This window comes from Mya arenaria, chromosome 8 (assembly GCF_026914265.1).
Source record: "Mya arenaria isolate MELC-2E11 chromosome 8, ASM2691426v1".
Lineage (NCBI taxonomy): Eukaryota > Metazoa > Mollusca > Bivalvia > Myida > Myidae > Mya > Mya arenaria.
The window spans coordinates 66,389,224-66,413,422 of NC_069129.1; the positions used below are offsets into that span (position 1 = coordinate 66,389,224).

At 34.9% G+C, this 24,199-nt stretch overlaps 1 protein-coding gene across 1 annotated transcript in view; it reads left to right on the top strand.

Moving 5' to 3' along the window:
• LOC128243362 (inositol 1,4,5-trisphosphate receptor type 3-like) overlaps positions 1-23,989 on the top strand; it is a 71,345-nt gene extending 47,356 nt beyond the window's left edge. The window contains exons 40-71 of the mRNA XM_052961100.1: positions 889-1,002; positions 2,215-2,386; positions 3,934-4,038; positions 4,491-4,562; positions 4,748-4,877; positions 5,098-5,236; positions 5,486-5,561; positions 5,871-5,953; positions 6,376-6,532; positions 7,146-7,243; positions 7,473-7,578; positions 7,728-7,778; positions 7,890-8,126; positions 8,922-9,047; positions 10,424-10,573; positions 11,056-11,157; positions 12,103-12,186; positions 12,624-12,806; positions 13,050-13,155; positions 13,771-13,797; positions 14,306-14,421; positions 15,348-15,517; positions 16,094-16,231; positions 16,473-16,634; positions 18,275-18,389; positions 19,365-19,488; positions 19,876-20,051; positions 20,690-20,842; positions 21,029-21,106; positions 21,321-21,440; positions 21,902-22,039; positions 22,889-23,989. Coding sequence (XP_052817060.1) covers positions 889-1,002; positions 2,215-2,386; positions 3,934-4,038; positions 4,491-4,562; positions 4,748-4,877; positions 5,098-5,236; positions 5,486-5,561; positions 5,871-5,953; positions 6,376-6,532; positions 7,146-7,243; positions 7,473-7,578; positions 7,728-7,778; positions 7,890-8,126; positions 8,922-9,047; positions 10,424-10,573; positions 11,056-11,157; positions 12,103-12,186; positions 12,624-12,806; positions 13,050-13,155; positions 13,771-13,797; positions 14,306-14,421; positions 15,348-15,517; positions 16,094-16,231; positions 16,473-16,634; positions 18,275-18,389; positions 19,365-19,488; positions 19,876-20,051; positions 20,690-20,842; positions 21,029-21,106; positions 21,321-21,440; positions 21,902-22,039; positions 22,889-23,653 — 4,573 coding nt within the window. The 3' untranslated portion in view covers positions 23,654-23,989. The remainder of the gene's footprint in view (positions 1-888; positions 1,003-2,214; positions 2,387-3,933; positions 4,039-4,490; positions 4,563-4,747; positions 4,878-5,097; positions 5,237-5,485; positions 5,562-5,870; positions 5,954-6,375; positions 6,533-7,145; positions 7,244-7,472; positions 7,579-7,727; positions 7,779-7,889; positions 8,127-8,921; positions 9,048-10,423; positions 10,574-11,055; positions 11,158-12,102; positions 12,187-12,623; positions 12,807-13,049; positions 13,156-13,770; positions 13,798-14,305; positions 14,422-15,347; positions 15,518-16,093; positions 16,232-16,472; positions 16,635-18,274; positions 18,390-19,364; positions 19,489-19,875; positions 20,052-20,689; positions 20,843-21,028; positions 21,107-21,320; positions 21,441-21,901; positions 22,040-22,888) is intronic.
• Positions 23,990-24,199: the final 210 nt, after the last annotated feature.

Below are 24,199 nucleotides of genomic sequence, written 5' to 3' on the forward strand. Positions count from 1 at the left end.
ATCATATTGAAGAAAACTACAATTCTTAAACTAATATATTTATTATTAACATTTATAGTTATATTATAATTGTAGATCGGGATTGTGCTATGTTAGGGTTATTTCTATATATGTCGTGAAATTTGTTTATTATAAGTTAATTTTATATAATAACTTCAATTGATATATTTTTCGTTTCTAAATTACGAGTTACCTGATAATGTTGTACTTTGCGTTTACATATAGAAATTAAACAACACACTTTAAATCGGACGTTGCTTTAATAAAATTTAATTATCAGTGAAATATCGCGAGGTCACTGCCACTACTATTCTAGGTAACATACATGTGTGCAGCGCTGATGATTGTTTGTCCAAACAAAACTAACGGCATGTTGATATGGTAGTAAGGCTATTGGTGGAATGTTGTGGCTGTGGATGTAAATGGGAAAGTTACTAGAACTACCCTTGGTCAAGAATTAGCATTAGTACTAACTTATAGCCTATTTACTGATTTAGAGAATATTATTTATTTAGCAGTTTATGTCATAGTTGCCATTGCCAATATGGTCAGGTAATTGCTGATGTAAAATAGTGTGCGGTGAATTTGCATGTATATAATTTGAGATCGTTGCAGCTTATGCTAAGGATGTATTTCAAAACTAGTTGTAAGTAAATGTGATTAAACAATAATATATTATCAAGAGCATGCATACTAATGGAAATCTTCTAATGATACTGTATTTGTATTGTAATGATAATATTTCATATACATCAGTGCATTTCAAAAACTGTACTTAATTGATTAAACGATATCCTGCCTATCAATCATGACCGCATGGCGTGAACGCATATCAAATACTCTTCATCTTTGACCTACTCCTGTAGTAATATTAATACATTTTTACAGTGACCTCTGGGAGTTCATGTCCAACGTGTCAGTTGAGATGAATCGACTGACAGACAGTATCAAAGAGGACCCGGACAAAATAGCCATATACATCAAAACGGCTCCAGAGAAAAGGTATACTTGCCGTATGCTGAATTCTGTAATAGCAATGTAATGTGGATATTTGTTACTTTTGGCTACTGGGTTTGTCCCTGTTGTTTCAATTGTATTCTTTTGATACATAGTACCAGTAAATCATATATAAACACATTATATTATAGTTTGAACCCAAACATTTGCATATAGTAGTCGGACCGCCCATCGGTCCGTCCGTCCGTCCGTCCCATCGTTTTCTGATCAATAACTGAAGAATGTTAAGGCCCAGATACCTGAAACTTATCAGACAGTTTGGTAATGACCAATAAATGAACCCTAATGATTTTAAGTTCAGTAGATCAATGGTCACGGTGAGATCGCGCCGAAAATCCGTTCCGATCAATAACTGTAGAACTCTTAGGACAAGAGACCTCAAACGTATTAGGCAGAATGCAAATGACCAGCAGATGAACCCCTATTGGTTTTGAAATCGGCCGGTCAAGGTCATGGTAACGTGGATCTGAAAATCCATTTCACATTATTATTTTACAAACGCTTAGGACAAGGGATCTTAAACTTGATAGGCAGTTTGGTAATGACCAGTAGATATAAAATATTCTATTTAAGACCAGTGGGTCAAAGGTCAATGTGGTGTTGACATCGAGCTGAAAATCCGTTTCCGATCAATAACTGGTAGGCAGGTTGAAAATGACCAGCAGCTAAACCCTATTGATTGTAAGATCAGTTGGTCCAGGTCATGGTAACTTCGAGCTGAAAATCCGGATCCGATCAATGACCGAAGAACGCTGAAGTCCAGAGACGAGTTGACATCCACTCCACCTTTCAGTGACTCCACCTTGCATCGTTTCCATGTACATACTTTGCTCTTAAAAATGTAACATAATGATATTTCGAAACTTCATGGGAAAGAATGGTAGTTCATCATAAAAATATGTTACATACTCAAGGCTGTATGTCAATAAAGGCCCAAATACTTATGGCTATCCGTCCAACGAGACCTTTCGTGGGTGATTGTCACGTTCCTGTGACAGCTTTTGCTATTCGTTTTGCAAAGATTTTAGTTATATTATAACATTATACATATTCGTATTTAAACGAAGATAAATAAAAAAGAGCTTTAAAACACTTTTTTCACTTCGAATTTCATTATCCAGTTTCGTAATTAACTTGCTAAAGACTGTTTTGTATCCTAATCAATGTTTAATGGATTATTCAAAAATGTGTTTGCAGTGGGATTGCTGCGGCCCCCGACTTCGAGTCCTCCGCCTATGGTTCGCTGCTGTACTGCCTGGAAGGGGTCCTCCCGTTCCTGGAAGTTTTCTACCGCGACTTCTACTTCCCAGACAACACGTCACATCCCAACGAGATAGATGAAACTGATCATCTCGCCAAGGCAGTAGTGGTAAAACTTAATAATATTATTCCACATAGTCGAGACATGTAAGGCTTGCTATATTGGCCTTATTAGTTGTATCGCAAATTGTACATGTTTCGGGATTATCCATAGAGTTAATGAATGCCTGCACTGAATCTGACAAATTTTGACCAGAGCCAAGAGGTATAACACTCAAGTAAGTCAAGGACGATAATTTGTGGTTGATATATCTCATTTAATGTCATAATAAAAAAAACAGTTCAAAATTTGCAGGAAAGACAGAGTTTATGTTTACTTTAATACACGAATTAAACACATGAAAAGAGAATAAAAAGTAATGGTGAGGTACCGATCAAAATATATAGAATTAGGCTTCATGGATAGGTTCAGGGCATTCAACGTTCGAAACTCTTTCAAATTGGATATAATGGGCATACTTGTTATTATGTAAGTTACCCGGTGTATAGAGGTAAGCCTTTCATACCATCGAATCATTGAAAATAATGTTGTTGTTTTTTTATTCCTAGTGACCCCATTTAATTTCCCTTGAAAAAGAAATGCTTGCTGCCACTATTATATAAAACAAATGAACGAATAAAACAATAATTCAGATAAAGTTACTGCAGTTTGTTACTTAGATCTTTACTTAAACTGAAAATGAGCATACAATGAATATTTTCAAATCTTTAAAGGCTTGAAAAGCTAACTTGTTATAATGTTTTCGGTAGAAATTTTACATAGCTTTTACTACATATCGAACCAGTTTTTATTATTTTTAAACAATATGTGGTCAGCTGGGATCCAAAACTAACGTAAGTGTACATCGGATGTATTAATATTTTAAGATGTTTACAGAAATGATACTCTTATCTTGATAATGACGGTGCATGACCGTTAAAATATATTTTGCAAGTATCATACGTGTAATACAGTTATAATAAAATAAATATAGAGGTCATACATATTTCCGTGATTTGAAAGTATGCCCAAACCTTGGATTTTTGGAATAATTACCACGAAGTTTGTTGGAGACAGAGTGCTTGACGTATATTGATGGACTGTTTCTAAATGCCTATATGGTAAATTTCATTTGTGAAAGAAACTAAAGGTATTCAACTTCGTAATAAACCGGTTCGGCGCTTTACGTGGAATGTACATGCACAATGTACTATATTAAGATAACAAAGATTTCATCAAGATAAATGAAGCAATATTGTCGTTATATACTTATGTTAGGCAGGGAACCAGCTTAGACTAAGCTGTATAACTATAAAAACTCACCCACATGTCCCAAAGCATGGTAACGTTACACTTGCCTAGCATATGACCTGAATGTTCTTTCATTTCCATTTAAATTTTATGAACATTTCAAGTGAACATTATATTTGCTATATCAATCAAAATTTAATATATAACTTCATATTCCAATAAAGATGTATTCATGTACATATGCAGTTCTTAATATATTTGATGAATATAAAACATGGTATTTTTTATTGAAATGGAATAGACAAAACAAATAATTACACTTTCGCGTGATGATTACTTTTTAAGTTCGTTTATCACCATTTCAGATGTTCGGGGAGGTTCTTGGCCCACTTCTGTTTAAGCCCACTCACATGAAGAACCTTGTGAACTGTGTCACAGTTCTTGTGCCAATATCAAACATGCCAAACTCGGTAAACGTAGTATACATATATGTTTTACGTCAGTCGCAATATATTGAAAAGAAAACAGAGTTATGTCAGTTTAACTGAAGATGTTATGGTATAAAGTTTTGAAGAGGAAAGCGACAATTTTATCACAAATGTCTTCTTTAATTTCAAAAACTTGCCTAAAACTTCTGACAATTTGTTTACGTTATTCCCATAAATCAAAAGGACTATCTAAGATGAGTGTCAAAAATTAATTCCACATTAGACAATGTTTATCAGAGAAGTTGTTATTAGGCATCTTGTGTATAAACATCAATTTGTAAGGATAGGAATGGATATATAGTAAAGTGCTAACTTTAATTGGAGCGAATAGATATCACACAGTATAAACTCTTAGAATTTTCTAAAAATTGTTGCGTTAATAAATTCGTTTGAAATGTTCCTAATAACACTAGTTGAATTGGTTTTCTTTTCAGAATCTCGAGGCAGTATTGGACAGGTTCGCTTCCGGTATAACAGCGGAAGACACATCTTGTGCAATAAGAAGAGTAAGTCATAAGTACATGAATATTGTTATTATTATTCTTTATAAAAACAAGAGCCCATGTTGCTTGCTAGTTTATCCGAAGAAAAGCTTCTTTTTTTGTTTGTTCTCGTAAATTGTTTGCCAGGCCGCCAGTCTTGCTCCTCAAGAGTCCATTGAATCATTAGCTCATGTTTGATATATTTATAGGGCAACATCGAGTACTACTCAGATGAAGTTGAGATTAACGCCAAGTTCCGAACGTTTACTCGTAATTGCTCTATAGTGTTCGCTGGCCATAACACCGTTTCGGCGCAACTGAAATTCAACTCCAAAAGAGGTTTGTTTAAGGCGCGTGAAAGCAAAACAATCTATGAACGAAAACAACATCAGGCATTTTATTACAATTATTTCAATATATATATATATATAATGCTTAAAGGAAGTATCTGAAAGGTAATAGCCACGTAACTATGTGATGCAGTTTTTTTCAAACACTCTTGGAACAACTGTATATAATAATATAGTTTGAATAATAAACTGATTCAAATAAACTTCAGAGTACACGATTCTGGGAGGGGATGAAGAACTGCCGCTAGGCGAAGAGTTTCAGAGTCTTGTCAAGTGTTTCATAAATCCGAACGAGAAGAAGGTGGTAAAAAAATTCGAGTGGACATCAAAACTCATTGAAAACCTTCAGTAAGTTCGCCATTAAAGTTGATCTTGAAATGATATAAGTGACGTGTCGTTACATATCAGTATGTTAATATACTGCACGGGTTGATAACGTTGCTCTGCAAAATATTATGGTTGATTGAAATGTGGCAATGAGTAAACTATCATATTTGATCTACCTCCTAGTATACAATCATATTCGATCCACATACCAATATCCCAATATTTCAATGCAATAGTATGTCAATTCATGGACACTTATTTGTTTTAAAGCATATCAGGGTCGTACAAGCGTCTTCAAGAGCACGCCCGGATGGAGATGGATGAGTTGAACATTAAGTGTTTGCAGGTATGTTGGGTGTAAACAAGTACTGTTAAGAGGTATTGACCAAGTCACAATACTTGCATAGGTATACAATTCAGAACAAATTGATAAAATATGTCACCACGTCATTTTGTTTATTTCATTTCCAATGAGTAGTGCAAAACACGTTGGTGGTTAAATAGAACATTGGCAGATTTGTGTTCATTTAAATACATTTTCTTCTTCTTCCTGACTCTTCTACCAAAGTAACTCTACATCATTTTATGATGTGTGGAAGGCACTTTTACATTTTTTATTGACTGCTTATTTTTACCCATTTTCCATTATATTAAGGTGCTCCGAGCCATTATCCACAACGAGGAGCGAAGGCTGCCTGAAGACTGGGCCACCAGGACCACGGAACTTAAGATCAAGAAGTTAGTAACATCCTTTGTGTCAAGTTTTTGTCGCGATTTTGCTGTTTTTAAAATCTGTTTGTATTTGAAATTTCGCAAAAGGCGACTTATTCTTCTTGTTTACCAATACGGAATGAGGAATATTAAGATAAGCAAAATTTTAATATTTCAATAAATAAAAGAATAAGGAACAGTAATAATTGCATAGTTTTGAACGTAATTGTAGACTTACCAGCTTGTTTGAATACTTCGATCCTATTCAGAATTTTAGGGGGGGGGGGGGGGGGAATAATCGAGATTTTCCATATGTTTCTTTCATGATGATAATTTTAGCATTCAAACTGCTTTTGTTTGGAATTCATGATACCATTTATGTCTATAACAAATACTGTTTGCTATGATGCTGGCGTTTCAAGTAAGTTAACGCCTTTGTTTTGTTTCAGGGTTTTAAATTTCATCAACCAAATACAAAATTATTACGATTCGCGGCAGTCGATGATGAAGATCCTTCCTCACTTGGCGACTAGGAATGAAGAAGTTGCGAAAGAAGTCTTGGGTTTCCTGTGCGTTATGCTGTTTAACGCTAACCACACCGTTCAGGTTTGTTGAGGATATATTTAAAGGGACTGTACACCAGATTGGCACAAAAAAGTTTTTTCAGTAAGGAATTTTAGGACAATTATTGAATAAAATGTTTTACTCTTTGATATCATAATTGTAAAAAAAATACCAAAATGTAAAAATAAATCGAGTCGGAGACCGGGTTCGAACCGGTGTCGCCAAAATTGCACTCCAGTGTTGTATCCACTGTACCACGAAGGCATACCCGAAATGGGTGGAATATTTAAGCTATATACCTTTCTTGGTAATATCACGTGATAACATCGACTAGCCAGTCACGCATATGGGATGAATTCTACTAGGTAGACATACCTAGTAATCTTTTTAATGGAAAATAGAAAAAACTGCGAAAAATAAATTAATGTAAACTATGTGGTACTTCAGTTAGTAAGTTTCAATGCATTGTACAGATCGATACCAAGTTTATGTCAGTTTTCGACAATTTTCTTTTTCCGCTATTTCATCATACGGAGTACAGCCCCTTTAAGAGTTGAGTGTGTGATATATACTATGAACTTAATTGACATCAAATTCTTCTAGGTAAAAAAACTACGATTTACCACTGGTGTGTGAAATGATTTTTATATTGCAGCAATCGATGTTGGAGTACTTCTTGTCAACTCGGGAGGAAGTTTTTTTCATGGCCGTCAGAGATCGTATGGCTCTCTCAACCAACACTATCAAAGAAAAGTAGGGGTGGTTGTGTGAAAACGTATTTTATTAAATAAGTATATCCCCTTTTAGAAACTTAAATAATCAAGGCAATGCGTTATAGTACTGATTTGTTTAGTTGATACTATTTTTAACTAACGTGAAACACGCTCGAATTTCTGGGAAGGGGTAGGTCAGGAAACGTCAACAAACAAAATGAGTTTTGGTTATGACTTATTATTCTTATTTTCTATTCTGCCATTAACAGGAGGTCATTGCAAGCTCAGATGGATGCACAAAAGAAGAAGGACAGTACAAAAATCATTCTAAAACGATCAGCAAACACATTCATTGTGTCCATGAACGCACTCAAGGTACAGTGGATTTATACTTTAAAGATGTTTTGTATTTGAAATTAATCTACCTTTGCTTATTCATGAATTCGGAATTGGATACTGATGAATTTGAATGCGAAGACAAAATAAATGTGTTTAAAGTTTATGTTTTGTTTTCTGTGCTGTAGCAAATACAAGCGTACGAGGATGCGTTGAGACAACAACGACTTAGTGGATGGGTATGTTTTCGTTTGTTATATGGTTGGTTGATGCTCCTGTTCTTGTTAATAATGCATTTATATCTAAAACTCTTTTAAAGGATTCTGAACTTTGTTTTTCTTACCCTACAGAAACCGAAACGCAACGTACAGAAGACTTCGAAGAAAAAGAAGAAAGTTACCAAAAAGAAGGCGGAAAAGACAGCTAAAACAAAGAAAAACAAGGTCTCTGATAAAAGCGCAGACAAGGTTGCAAATGGGGTCACCAAGGATAATGAAGCCTTGATGGATAATGCCGGTTTTGAGGACACAGAAATGACTGAAATTAAAGTAGAAGCTCCAGGGAATGATAAGGAAGAGACAGAAGAGGTTCTTTTTGTCCAGTTTGTTTGCACCTGTCGTGTCTGTCGTACCGACTTTATCCTCTCACTCACATATTTAGCTTTGAATCCCTCAATCACTGGTACCCGTATTGTTCACATTTTACAGAACTTTGGCAGAACTAACGTATGCTAGGTTAGCAATTCCATTGTAAGCCCGGGGATAATTTATACATTGTTTTGCCAATCTTCTGCATATAGTTATAATACTGCAACAACATGACGTGAATCTATACCCTTTATCGGATAAAGGTGTTTTCTCAAATACAAACTATTATAAAATAACCATATCTCAATAACAAAAGCTGTGGTATTATGACCTTGATGTTTAAGATAAAGCCGCAGACCAATGCACATGCAAATTAAAGGTTGACCATTTTTGCTTTCCTCAAAGACACATGCCATATATCAATATATTTGGACTTGCTCTTTTGCTACACTTTTTCTGTTTAATTATCTTCTGTAACCATTCTGTGTAGTACCTATAACATTGTAGATGTTCAATTAGTAATTATCCTCTGTAAAAAACTACACTCCCTGCACCATAGGCTGTATCTCTTTACACTTACACTTATTGCCGCTTTCTAAGTATACCATATAAATTTATTGAAAAAAAAGATTGATCAAACTTATTAATATCTTTTACTATCGTTTACGTTTTCAAAAGTTATAATTTTCCTATTGGGTTTAAAACAAATACTTTTCATCTATTTAGCTTGATAAAGGTCCATTTACTTTCTTCATAGAAAAAGAGACCATTATTAAAACCTGTATTGATATCTAGGGATTCGATGAGGGCGGTGACGGGGAAACTGAAGACGGAGAGGTAGAATACCGTAACGATGGCTATATAGAACTTGTTCTCAAAGTCATGGCGAGAATGTGCGACGGACAAAATCACCAGCTTCAGGTTAGATCATTGTTTGACAATATGTTATTGTTGAATCTCGTCTTTAATAGAATTCTGCATTTAATTTGAGACCCCACTATACCACAGTAAGTAATGAGTAAATGTTTAAATGTATTTTTTGTGTAAATCCAAAGATATTTTTCATGTTTAAGATAATTAACCGTATATTTTAAAACATGTGTGCTTATTTATCGTATATGTTTCTACCTTTTAGTATATATTATAAACGTCCCTCTGTATTTGTAGTTCCAGTGTTTACCTCTATGTAATGTGTGTAGATAGAATACTTGTATTTGTACAATGCGAAATAGTCCTCGTTACGTTATTAGTTGTGCACCAAAAGAATGGCTTTGTTAGTTACGTGTATCTCTTTTGCAATTGTTTCATGAATTCGTCTTGAATTTGCACATTTTATCTGAAAATATAGATGGTAATTAGTGTTTTGAATTTGTTTTATTCGCTTGACTAACACTGCCGTTCTTTTGGACTAATTGTAATAGCTATTGCATTAACCTATACGTGATGTTTACGTTAGAATTGAAATTGATCATATACTTATTTTTGGAATCCTTTACACTGTTACATGACATTTTCTTAAAACACAAATCTTTAATAAATATTATATAAGCATTAGGTGTTAACTATTTGATAGATGTCAAGCTCATTTTGCTTGACAAAAAGCTATTGCATTTGTCATGTGTATGCCGCTTAAAATATAATCTTTCACATGCCCTTGCTTAATGTTTTGTCTATATTTTGTAGATTGGAGACTTCTAGAGCTGTGGTGTTTACCTCCAGACCTGTCTATAGTCATATTTCAAGTTCTTTCCATGTGTGCCATATTATCATTGTCGTATTTAAATTTCTATCTCTGCTTCTCCGTGTAAACTGTAAGCTCGTCTGGTTTTCGAACTTGGGGTATTGTACCAGCCTTCGAGTCGGTAGCGTCATTATAGTGCAAGGACTTTAACATTTGGTGTAACTCGAAAAGCACTCAAGATAGTAAAATAAGCATGGTGCACATGTGTCAAGAAACATACAGGCATATAATGGATGACCCATAACTCTGATTTTAATAATTATCTAGTTTTATCCCTTGTTTCAACATATCAGACGAGCGTGTGTGTTCGCTCCGCCGCGCTCTTTTTGATAATCCATTAGTGTAATTATTTTCCATCTGCTAAAACCAGTAAAACCGTTAGTTGGTGCTGAATGCTTTCTTAATCGTTCGGATGCCCCATGTAACGATCGTGGCATGACTGTAATTCACATTATAGAATTTCCAGTAGTTTCACTTTTCGTTCAATTATTTCATTCTCACTTGTAAACATGTCGCTGTCATCGTTGAGTACTAATATGGGTTGGTTTCCGTTTAGGCTTATCTACGAGAGCAGCCAGACAACTTGAAGACGTTTAACATCATTTTGGAGACAACACAGTTTGTCACAGTTCTTTACTCGAACATTACACCAGAAAATGTTGACCTGACAGTTCAACTTTTTGAGTGCATTAATGAGTTCACTGCCGTAAGTATGTTTTAATTTCCCGTTAAATTCACTTGTGTCCTTTCATTCAGGATTATCTTAGGGAACAACCGGACAATGTGAAATCATTCAACATAATTGGCGAGGTGACACAGTTTCTAAATGTCATCTACTCAAATATTACGCCAAAAGCAATAGATCTGGTAATGCAGCTCTTCGAATCGTGTATCGAGTTTACTGCTGTAAGTGTAATTAAAGCTACATTTAATTATATTCCTGTAAGAATAATAGATTGCAACTTTCTGTTCCATTTCACATTTTTTAGCTTTTTAGAACGCGTTCAGTCGTTTATTGGTAAACTTAAACACGTGTTCAGTTCTACCTCGTTAGTGATTGCAGTGTATTTGTGTATTTTGTATTTGTGTTTCCAATGTCCTACTTGTATCTTTACTACTTGAAACACAATAAACTACAATTAAATGATGAATGATAACTTTGAATCGATGCTTGCATGGATATACTAGGGGAACCAAGACAACAGAATCGTTATCTATGACAACAAGATCATTGACTACATCAACTTTATTATGCGAGCTGGCGATTTTGAAGATTGCCCTATCGACAAGGTATGTGAACATTCAGATGTGTGTCCATCAACGCCAATCACTAGCAAATACGGTTGAATTCTGGATTCACGAATTTCGTGTTAATTGAATAAACAATCTAAGAAAGTCGACTAGAAAATAATGAAGTTCTTTGATTATCCCATTAAAAATTACGTTAAATGCTGATGCCTTGTGATCCCATATAATTTTGGCATGAAAGGTAATAGCTTGTTGATTACTAATAGGTAAAATAAATGACGAAAAATACATTATCATCAAAGTTATTGCTGGATATCAATTCAATTCTTTAATGAACTGAAATTTGACGTGAAAATAGGTCCTATTTTTTCAATAGTTCTTATATATATATATATATTCAATATATTCTTCTTTGTATTCAGTTTCTGTGCATAAAAGCCTTTCAAATGATACCAACATCATGTGGGGTCACATGACATCCCACATGCACATACTATCATCGTATCATTAATCAGATACCATTTTTTGTTCTCATAACCTCGAGAGTTGCAACGGTCTTTCTGGGTATGGCTTCTACACTTATTTGATGTGATCTTTAATGCGTTCACCGTTTTAAGTGATATATATATATATATATATATCTCGCTATGCTTATCACAATAAAGCTCTACATTTTTATTTAACAGTAGATTTTTGTTACAAATACGGACTTGTCCATCTTGTAATAAATAGAAGATAATTCTTTGTTGCAGTGTAATATTGTAATATATTGCACTGAGTGAACACCAAAAAGTATATATTTCGAATGGAATTGAGTCACAGCCCTGTGTGCACTGGCGTTTGATTTGGAAGGAAAGTGAGCTACAATTCCAACACAGTGGAAAATATAAAAATGTTATTTCACTGTGAAACACTGTGAAGTATCATTTTCATTTCACTAAATAATCACAGGAAAGCATATAACAAATCGCTGTTTTGTTTTTGTAGATTTTATCACTCAGAGAAAGCATTTCCAACCTTGTCCTGTCTCTCGTGGAAGAAAATGGCCCAAGCAAAACACAAGTGGCTTTAGTAAGTACGGGTATTTGTTTGGACACATTCCTAACTTTTCCTAGGGACCTAAGCTACATGTTATGATACCAGCAAAGGCACTTTTACTAACATATCAATAGGATATTGTGTTTTTTTGTAGTTTAAAGCATGGAGGTTAATCCTTATATTGTTAAACATTGACATGACTTTAATTACAAACTAAATAGGTATTTATTTTATTATATATGCATATCATATGGGTTTTTCTTTCAAATGAGTTGAAGATAATAATACATTAACATATTTGATCTCTGAATCAAACTTAATTGAGCGTCTTTAAAGAATCATTTGAATTACTTGCATATGTACCAATTTAAACATGAACGTCCCTCTGTTAACCAAATTTCGAGGAACAAAATGTCCCCTCTAAACAATAATTACAAACAACGTACCACGAAAACCGCCATTCCCTGTAGGAGGTGAAGGACACCTTGGACAAGAAGGCGGTGATTGCGCTGATGACTGAATGCTTCGAGAACCACGGGATCGACAAAAAGAAGCTTGAAGAAATGAAGTACATACAGTTGGAGGGGGTCCCGCCGCCAAGCAAGAATAAGGCGTTCCATGGGGCCAAAGATAAGATCATGAAAGGGTTTGGGGTAAGTGTTGTTGTTGACTTTGTTATGTTTTCCTTAGACACGTAAACATGCAAATTTTAGTGTGTGTGTGTGTTTTATGGCTTATTAAAGGGAGAAAAGTGTTTTAAGTCATTTTTGGAAAAACGTTTTTACCTTAATATGAGCTTTCGTTACAATGACCCAAGAAAAAAGAAATCGATTTACGTTTATACGACATATTGCTGAGATTTTTAATATTGTTTGAGATGCAATTTACATAAACAGAAAAAGGAGAAAAACGAGTTCGCCGAGCAATACGAAGATGTTGGGTATCGCTTGTATCTCATCCTTGCCCGCATGATAGACATAGATCCGAAGCTGATGGACACCAGTAAGTTTTTAATTCGTGTACAACTTTCCAGATAGCACGTCCATAATCAAGATTTAATAAATGACATATTCTTATATGAAATGACTTAATTCTATAATTTCGAAATATCAATAATACAGTGAAAGCCACAGGAATTACCACAGTAGGAATAAATACAAATAATAACTATTGAGAGGCAAATTTATAAGGTGAAAAACGCCTAGCCTCAATGAAAGAAAACGCATATCAAAATTTGAAGTTAAGAGCCATAACAGTCATAACAATAGTGTATCCACACTTTAATAAAGTCCCAATCGTTGGTTTGTTCATTGTTTATATTGTAACAAGCAATTACGTATATATAAGCCAAGTAAATCGTTACCCTAGTTTTCAATCCAATGCAATCGTTATATCTATTTTCTAAGCCAATGAAGTGTTAACATCTATTTTGAGAGCAAATGAAATGCGTCAATCAAATGGGTAAGCTAGATAAATGTTTAGATCTATCTGTAGGCCAATGGAAACCTTACATCTATTGTGTTAGCCAATTAAATCCATTGTTGTAAGCAAGTGAAATGTTAACATCTATCACGAATTCTTACATCTATTAAGTAAGTCAACGAAATCCACTTTCAGATACAGACAACACCGATAACAGAGCATGTGAGGTTACATGTGTGCATGTTTTTGAGGATTCATACTTTTTAGCCATATAATGAGACTGTGGGACCTGAAGTTTTCGCATTAGAATCAGTGTTCAAAGCATTTAATATACCTATGTCGTAAAACTTTAGTTCTGTATGTTTTCGTTGCTTTATCAAAAATCTGGCAATTTCAATTATAAGGGTCCCATGTCTGATGAAACGGCATGTTTTCATTTTAATACTGTTTACCTTCAGGAACAAACCATACTAACTGATGTTGCTTATCAGCAATAACATGTATTGCATCATTTTCACTATATATATTTGCACTTTTATATAATTGCTTTTTAACTACATCGTTGTTTATTCCTATTTGCATATTTACATGGTTAATACTGTTATTTTGTTTCTTAATGCTCCAAATAAAACATACAAGTTCTACTTAAAGCATCATATGATGCATTGAAACTACTGAAACTGCTCTCACTGGCAATGCACCCTTCTAAAGTCCAATTATTTTTATACAGTGAAATTTACACCACTGCAGCAGAAGGCTTTCAACTTCTACAAGAAGAATTGTCAGTCTATTGAAATTGTGAAGGACGATGAACTGCAGAAGGCAAACTTCAGAGTCAAAAGCAAGGTACACTTCGTTTATACGTGTATAAATCGTTAAGTTGTAATTGAAGCCTAGCATCGACTTGTTGTTACCACAGTCGATAAAGTATGTACTTACAAATTTATCGGAGTTCTTAAACAAACAATATGATGGGAAATAACCTTTTCATACATGTATAAAATTTGTTTAAGTTCAATCGAACTGTCGTTTAAAGTGTCACTCTTATTTAAAGTCAATACATACACATGTATAACAAACATACATTTTGAGTGATAAACCTTTAACTTTAACATTTCACTAAGTAATGCTTTATGGAAAATATTAATTACTGATAACAATATTGTAATAGTGTATTTAATAGATAAACACGGATTCTTTTAAATGATTGCTGAGTGCTAAAACATTGACTGTGATCTACTATCGTCTCATAAGGTAGAAATACCACATTTTCTGCACCTTTCCTTCAAATTCAACAGGGTATCCTTCATAAGAACCATTGTTTTTGACATTTAACCATCCTTTATGGTAAATTAAAACAATTGTGTTAATTGTTGTAAATTTAATTTGGGAGTGAGAGTGCATCTTTACAGACAGTTTGTACTTTATGTTATAAAACAGACGTTTATTTACAGTTTATCCAGTAACAAAGGACATCACTCGCAAATATTATATGCAATACTAATTGCCGGTGCCCGGTACACCCAAGATCGGCTTTAAGTGCGAATACTTAAAAAATACGAGTATGTTTTAACGTCATATAAAAAATACAGAAAAAGACCAAGTAAACTGTTAGCCTTGGTCTTAAGGCCTCGGGTAAAAGATCATTGGGCCTCCCCAGGCCACGTCAATTGATAGGATAGGATATAGCCTTCCGGTATAATAAAGAAAGTACATTGTATCCTTTGCTGTTTGAATTTGTTGGCTAGTTTAAAGTGTGTTTTTAAATTCAGAGGGTTCTACGCGAAGAGGTAAAGGAGATGTTGAAATGGAACGTAGACCGATCGTCCCCGAGCAACAAAATACGTGACCTCATGGCCTGGTCCAATGACATAATGAAGGATATTGCCTACCAAAGGAAGATCCTTAGCAACCCTCTCGCAATAGTTCTGGCAAAAGGATGGTATGATAGAAAAAACAAGAAATGAAATCATTTTAATTCAGACGATGTTATAATGTTGTTAAAGTGGACACATTTAATATTTTTATTTCATAAAAAGACAGATATATACTTTATTATAAGAAATACCTGAATGCTAGTTCCCAGTTATGCATCCCCTGTTAAGTGCCCTGGTGTCACAACAGGTTTTTAAATTTTCTTAGTTTTGTTGGCATGTAGTTATGATCAACTTTATTGGCTTGTTGTGAATAAGAGCTGTAATTAAAGGGAAAATACTGCACCGGCTATGCGTTGATAGATTGAAGACCTGGTTGATGATAAGAGTGAAAATTTTGGAGCACCTAGAATAGGTCCAAAAATCAACCTTGTATAATACCCCGAATTTTGGGTGACAGTCACTTAAAGACATAATCTACAACTAAAGTTATTTGCTCATGGTTTTCTCGATGATAAAGCCTTGTTTTACAATATGTTCGCTAATTTTCAATAATTTAACTTCTATATCATTAAAAGTTAAAAAACATATCGTGTTGTATCAACAGCTAATTAACAGGTCGAAATATCTTCTTCTTCATTTAGGCTAATCTGGAACCACATGGTGACGCTACTTTCTTTCGCGATAAACATCCTTATGTTGTGGACATGGAATGCCAAAATGTCGCTTTCCAGTCCCGGGATCTACAAGAACACCACCGTAATTCCGGATGACATCAGAGAGTACTTATAATTATTTCATTTAGGCTTTTTGGCTTATGAATCTGTGCTGCTGATAGTTAAAACCTCATATGAGAGCAGTGTTAAAACTAATCCTAGTTAAAATATACCCACACATACACTGCACGTTACATACTAATTGAACTTGTATGCAATAGTTAATGTCTTGCATCTGTATAAACACCTTGCTACCTGGCTTGTTCCTGTCGTTTTTACGTATTTCGATGTATTTGTGCATTTTCAGTCCCATTCCCGAGATATCAAATATGAACAAGAACCAGTACAAGATGTCCATATACATTCTTGGTGGACTACACAACTTCTTCTGTTTGCTCGTGTTTATCAGCTACTTTGTGGGAAACCATCCCCGCCTCCCGAACCCTAGGGCCATATATGCGTCTATCAAGTATGTTATGGTTTTTGTAGTTGTAACTTAATAATGAGATCAGGCTAAAAATTTGTTTCCTCAATTGCTTAAACCATTGTATGCCTTATTTTCGATAAAAAGATACATCAGGCTACAGAGTGAATTACATCAGTTTAGAAGGGACTTCTCAGTGTGACATTTCTTCTTCTTTTTATTAACACAATACAGTGCACCAAATCATGATTGTACCATATAAGACCATTGGTCATTTCTTTCTTTGTAGGTTTTGAAAGTGAAGAATTTGTAATATAAAAAGTTGCTGAATATGCTGGATCTACTTTACCTACTTTTCTTTCTGCATTTTTACGTCATTGTTTATACATACACGCGGGATTTGCGAAACTTTATTGAAGACATAATGGTTACGTTTGACCAATTTATCTTACAAGAATCGTTTATTTAAAGTTGTTTATGGTTTAGTACACAAGTCGGACTTCCATCCCATATATGGTGTTGCCAACTTGGGTCGTGAAACACTAGACGTCCATGTTATTTCGCGTGCAAATCGGCTAATTCACTATAAACTATGCAGGAAATTTAATAATTTGTCATTTAACATGAAGTCTTAAACCGGTTTTATTCTCATACTTGTTTATTATTATTTTTAGCTTAACATTGGTCCTCGTTGGTCCTTATTGATTGACGATAAAATCAAAATGAGCGATGTTATATTCCTTACTAAATCTAATTAATGTCGGCACTATTTAAGATGTTTTTCTCCTTGAATTGAATCGCACAATGAATAGAAACAAATGGAACAATACCAGAATTTGCGTATGCACAATAAAACGATGTAAAAGGAACACCATGTTTAACACATTTATTGCATTCTCTAATTTTACAGCTAAAAATAGTTTGGGTTTAACTAAAATTTCACCCATATCATAGAATATGCTTAAAAAAGGAGATCGATAAATTATATTTTTTACTTGTGCTGAATTCACCCAAAACGGCAGTAAAACAAATTAACAAAATTACCAGGGTAATCAGAAGGATACTTATTTTCATGATGTAACATGGACGTACTGCCTGTTACTTTCTTTAATATTGTAAGCGAATCGGATTAAACTGTACAAAGTCGTTTGTTTATACGTGTAATGAAATTTGATCTACCTTGTCAAAAACTAGATTTTATGTAGATTTGTTCATGTTTTTTGTGACATTTGTTAGAAGAATCGTTAATATTGATTTCAATTGATTTATATTGATTTGGATTGAATATGTGATAATTATATATATTGAATTATATTAAATTGATTTAATTTTGCTGTATGGTATTCAACATAGTTAAGGATCAAAGTGCTATTGTTTTTATTTGGAACCTACAATGTTAACACTAAAATGAATCAGTTAGTAAAATTTAGAACTTCAAACAGTTAAACAGATATTATCGAAGACTTGGTTGATGTTTTGACCATCCGGTTTACGCTGCTCACTCTTATTTAATTTATTGTATTGTATACTTAACTTAAATTGTTAAATTCTTATGTATATAACTTGATATTTGGATGACCATTGACTATGAAATATCGCATACATCTTTAACTACTTGTGTACGCTTTGTTACATCGCCTAATGTATTTGAAATGAACTCTAATCTATATATATTTTTATTGTAGGGCATTCTTTGCAACACAAAAGTCCAAGGAAGAAGACGTTGATGTACAAAAGGAAAAGCAGCATGTGTCCAAGATGGACGCAAAACTGCTTAGTTTTAATACAATATATTACATGGTAAGGAGACATGTGTACTTTACTTAAATTCACGGCTCTGGGCGGATTGTTTAAATTCAAAAGAATGTATATTAACGACGACGTATGTCAATAAGATGATCGTTAATATTTCTTTTTAAGGATTGATTCTTAGTTCTCATTCGTTCATGCAGTATGAAAGCTCAGCCATAGTTCTGAAAGAGTTCGTTGATTCTGTATCAACGCACGAAAAAATTAGGATCAATCCTTAAGATGACATTTCCTCTTTTTATTTCTTTCTTTCGGTTCTATAACTAATAATTGTTCGCGTTTATGAATAAGATATCGATATTTTTTTATTCGTGTTTTACATAAGGTCTCTCTTGCAAAATTGCAACAGAGGTTACGAAAGATCGACTTGTTCATGCAAAATGAACAAATATAAATGGTATAGAAGGTCAAATGCAAATTTAAATATAGAACAATGAAAATGAAACCATTTGCTTATATTACATACTTCTTTTTCAGGACATAATGGTTTTATTGAGTTTTGCCTGTTTAAAATAGTTTCTTATAAAAGTATATTTCTTTTTCGGATGTCCTAAATAAATAAACAAATAAATGAAAGCCCGCGCATAAATGTTTTTTAAGGATATATTTGTGTAAGTCGATGTCGCTTGAGTAAACAATTTGCCATTTCCGGCAAGGGATTACTGTCATATGTATACTTTTATTTATATACATTCAGTTGCTGGATGCAGACAATGGGCTATACCATAAAACATTGTCTGATATAATTCCTTTTACAAATGTACTTACTTGTATATCCCTTAACGATATGTTTATATGTGTATCGTATATAGCGTTTATACGTATAATTTTGAATTTTAAAACCAATTAGTATTTGTTTTCTTGTTTGTTTATGTTGAACATGTAAGCCAAAGTGATTCATATATTGGCAATTCCAAGATGTAAAATATGTGTAAAGTGTTTGAAATGGCCTTCACTATATCAAAGGCATTCCTGGCCCTGTCAGTAGGCGGGACGCTGTTTCATGGTTATTTCTTCGCCTTCCATCTTCTTAACATCGTCAACAACAACCAGCTTCTGAGCGGTGTTATCAAGGCTGTCACACAAAACGGTATGGGTTTATGTCATTTGGGCTAATCAGCATGGGCTGTCACACAAAACGGTATGGATTGATGTCATTTGAGCTAATCAGCATTCTAGATGACGACGCTTTGTTATTATAATCTTGCCGTACTAGTGATTTATAAAGCTGATTTATTTCGAGAAGGAACGTTGGGCCTAACAAGCCATAAAGGGCTGGCGGAAACTCTGGAGTTTTATCACATAACTGTGCTGCTTCATTGTTTTTCAAAACTGTTCCTATCATTATCAATTCATCTTATAACATTTAGGTATATTTTAATTGTAAAATGTTATTATATTTCTAATAAACTATGCTTTACTACTCGATTTCAGTACATTGTACTAGTATATTAACATTAACCATTTCCCCTTTCAGGTCGGTCACTGGTGTGGGTGGGTATCCTGGGCCTGGTCGTGTTCTACCTGTACGCGATCATCAGTTTCGCGATGATGCGGAGCATGTTTAACCCAAACGAGTACCTGTATTGTGACACCCTCTGGCAGTGTACTATCACCGTCATCAGATACGGACTCATCGGAGACTTATTTGATGTATGGATAATCTTGTCCTGTATCAATGTCTTGCAAAGTGTTTGTATGGTTTTGGTACTTGTGTCTTAAAACACGATGTTGGTTCCATAGTGGGCTTGTTCCTGTAACTTTCATTGTTTTATTGTAGCTTTAAATACAATAACACAATGAAAACAACAGGGACACGTCGAACGTTAATAATAAAGCTTGTTTAGGGGCACAAGGCAAGGGCTTAAATGACAATTAATTAGACAAACACAAATATTAACACCACATACACAGATTTATTTAACATCACAAACAAACTGCACACTCATCAAAATTGCTTTACCGATAAATGTTGGGACAACCGCCGTGTAACGGCCATTGAAAGAAGAGATTAATTGGACCCGAGTCTACTGGTCTATGGAAGTATACCGATGCTATAATAATGCACCCATAAATGAACTAGTTTTAGATCAAGAAAATATAACTAGAAAACCCCCAGCTGAAAACGCTAAACGCTAGTAAATGGACGGATGGATACATGTGAATACCAATTCGTGTTGCTGTACGTATACTGATCTAACAAGAATACGCAAATAATACTTTATAGTTTATTTGTCTGAATCTTTTTTGGAATCGTTACTGTTATGTTTCTTGTCCTCCATCCCTTGCAGAATCTAAAGGCTCACGAGTCAGAGAAGGATTTCCACATGTTTGGCTTCATAGTCCTCTACCATGTTTCCTTCTTCATCTTCATCACCACCATTGGTCTCAACATTATCTTCGGTATCATCGTAGACACTTTCTCCGAGCTCAGAGATCTGAAGGTGTGTACCCTGTTAGTTATCACTGTGTCCTCTCTTCTGTTATTAAAAATGCAACACTTAATGCCATCAACCACAGGATACCTTTAAACGTTTATGATACATGCATATTTGTCTTCGTATAAATTATATGGATTGAAGCCTATACGATTGCATACCTCTAAATCTAACCTTCTGTTTTTCTTACAGTGGACTGCCGAATCCGATATGAGGGACACATGCTTTGTTTGCAGCCGTAACAGCTACGACTTTGAGCACCATGGCAAGGTATACACATATCTTTGCTGCCAAACGCCGGATGGTTATTATATGAAACCGTTTCAATTTGACCAGCATCTTTAATATTTGAAATGATGTCAACGCCGCTATTTTGTATTACGTTTTTATCTCTTTTTCAAACGACGAACTATCAATCACTTTTTAAATGAAAAATATCGTACGTTTATTAATTAGCACAGCACACTGTTGTTTGTTATTCAAGGGATTCGAGCACCACGTCCGAAACGAGCACAACATGTGGGCGTACATCTTCTTCTTTATCCACCTGAACGGCACCAAGGTGAACGACTACACCGCGCTAGAGATGTACGTCTACAAACTGGTACGTGGAAACAATCCAAGTACATTTAGAGGAAACAATCCAAGTACATTTATAGGAAATTTAGGTTATATTGGGTTTGTAATTGTTGTTTTCGCATAAAGGTACTGTGATAATGATCTGAAAGTCTGTTCGCTTTCAATGTTATCGGATATCACATTTACGAATTAACGAATGGTTGTCGATCAAAATGACTTCGATGATTAAGGACGGGAATTATTCATAAATGCATTTTATTTTAAAATCCGATAACGTCTAAGGCGACAGTCGAAGCATTTAACGGTAAACAGTTTTTCATTGTATTATTGTTATTGTTAAGTTTAATAGTACTGTAGTTATTGAACACAGCTGAGGATTAAAATCCAAACAATCACCTATTAAGCAAGACGTAGTAAACTGGCATGTATTTATCAATGCTTAGATATGGGTTTACTGAGGTCCTACTGAATGTTTCTCCAATCTAGCTCCAGAAGGAGAACTTTGACTTCTTCCCATTGGATCGGGCATTGTCGCTTGCTTCCATGGGCCAGGACTCGACAGAGGCAAAGATCGACGACCTTCTATACCAGGTCACCTCCATCGTCGACAAACAGAAACGGGAGGTAAGGGTAGCCGCTTACCTGTATGTATATTCGTGATTGGATTGTTTAAATGAATATGATCAAAGACATACTTTTTGACCGGTTTTAGATTTACTCTACTGGTATAGACAGACCTGGCTTGATGATGTAAATAATTCGTCAAGTCGTGATAATTATACATGTATTAAGTCTTTATAGAATGTTAAAAGATACCTTAATATCAGTTTACCGTTTCCTGTACGAAAAACATTGGCTAGAATCTCTAGTCATAAACTCCATATTGGAGTATGGGTAGAGATTATCGCGTTTGTATTTATTTTTTATTTTACAAAGACATACTTGTTATTAAAGATGAATATCATGTACTTTTTGTGTTCAAGATTAAATGACATTCGCGATTTTTTTGATTTTTTTCTTGGTATTTTGGAAATAGTGAAATTGTTTATTCTATAATCTGATGGCATCGTAAAATGTTACCCATATTAAATCCACTGCTCTTCCTGTTCATAAACCCATGGTAGCTATCTATAATACTTAATTTTGTTAACCAAGAGACACTCTTATTTAGTTACATATATGCATTTTGTTATATTTAACTTGCAACGTAACATATATTATGGGCTGGAGGCCTTTTATTGATTTTGTTTCGTTCGTTCGATCATTTGGTATTAACCGGACAACAGAAAAAGGTGTCATTTAAGTATTTCACCAAATTGTATAAACATCATTGATAGTACAATGTATTACATGTTTATTAGATATAAATAGCTCAATAAATCTTCGAGAAACTGACAATTGATCACGTTTAAAACATTTGAATTAATTAAACTGATGAAACTTATTATTCATACATCTTTATGTTAAATCCAGGAGCTTGAGAAGAAACGCTATGAGGAGCGGATGCGACAGAAGGCGTGGGAAGAGAAGCATCGTCTGAATTCCTTCCGGCGTAAGACAAAGATTCCACAGAGGTCCGTCTCCGAGGACAACCTGTCTGTCAGAAATGAGGATATGGATCGAATGGATTCCCAACAACATGACACAATACAGTTAGCCATCGAAAGCCCTCCACAGGGCAGGTCTCCTAGTTACTCCCGCCGCCCGAGTATCACTAGCAACCTCGGTGGAGTGGTCTCCAGACGACCGAGCGGCGCAAACATTCTCGGCTACCCGGGGGCGACCAATCGACATGACCGTTACCGACGCCGCCGAAGCGTCAGTCCAATGGATCCTAGAGAATCAATTTACCGACGATCAAGTCCCGGACGATACGAGGATGATGAACCGCTTATTTACGACGATCGCGCTCAGAGCCCAACTCTATTTGGTGTAGATAATGACCTCCTCGATATAACACCAGTACCTATCAGCCGCCGACAGTCGTTCGACCGCCTCCGTAGCCCAAGGCTCAGCCTGGCGACGAGTCCACGAGAACACGCGTCGTTCTTCTCCGAGACGGATCCGATGCCGTACCTCCGCCAGATGTCGCAGCACTACTCACAGGAGAGGCGTCAGTCTCAAACGTTCTCCGAGGGCCGCCCGCTAACGCTGCCCCAGGATAGATATCCAGACACTGATAGGGGAGACGCCGACAGCGTTACTTCCGATGACAGGACGCCCGAAACGAGGTTTTAAACCGTCTATTTAATAAATAATAAGTATAAAACTTTGTGAACAATTTTAAGCTGGATTTATAATCGAAACAAATGATTTCAATGATCATTGTATCATTGCCTTTTCTCTATTTAAAGCTGTGCTAATGTTCATGTTTAGAAACAAAGACGATTTGTCATTTTTCCATTTATTGTGTAACGATATCAGTAAAATGTTGCATGTTTGAACACAAATGCATTCAATTTGCACTATTCAATGTTTTACTCGGTTGTTATTGTCTTGAAAAAGAGTGTGCAATAGATATTTCTTTCTTAAATAGTTTAATGTTGTGGCGTATTAAATAAATTCGTAAATGTTCAGTGTTAACATTATGTAGATGGAAATCTCCAGCTGCTTCTCATAAAAATATGTAGATGGAGATCTCCAGTTGCTTCCCTACAAATATACTCATAACAATGAGTAGATGGAGATCTCCAGTTGCTTCCCTAGAAATATACTCATAACAATATGTAGATGGAGATCTCCAGTTGCTTCCCTAGGAATATACTCATAACAATGAGTAGATGG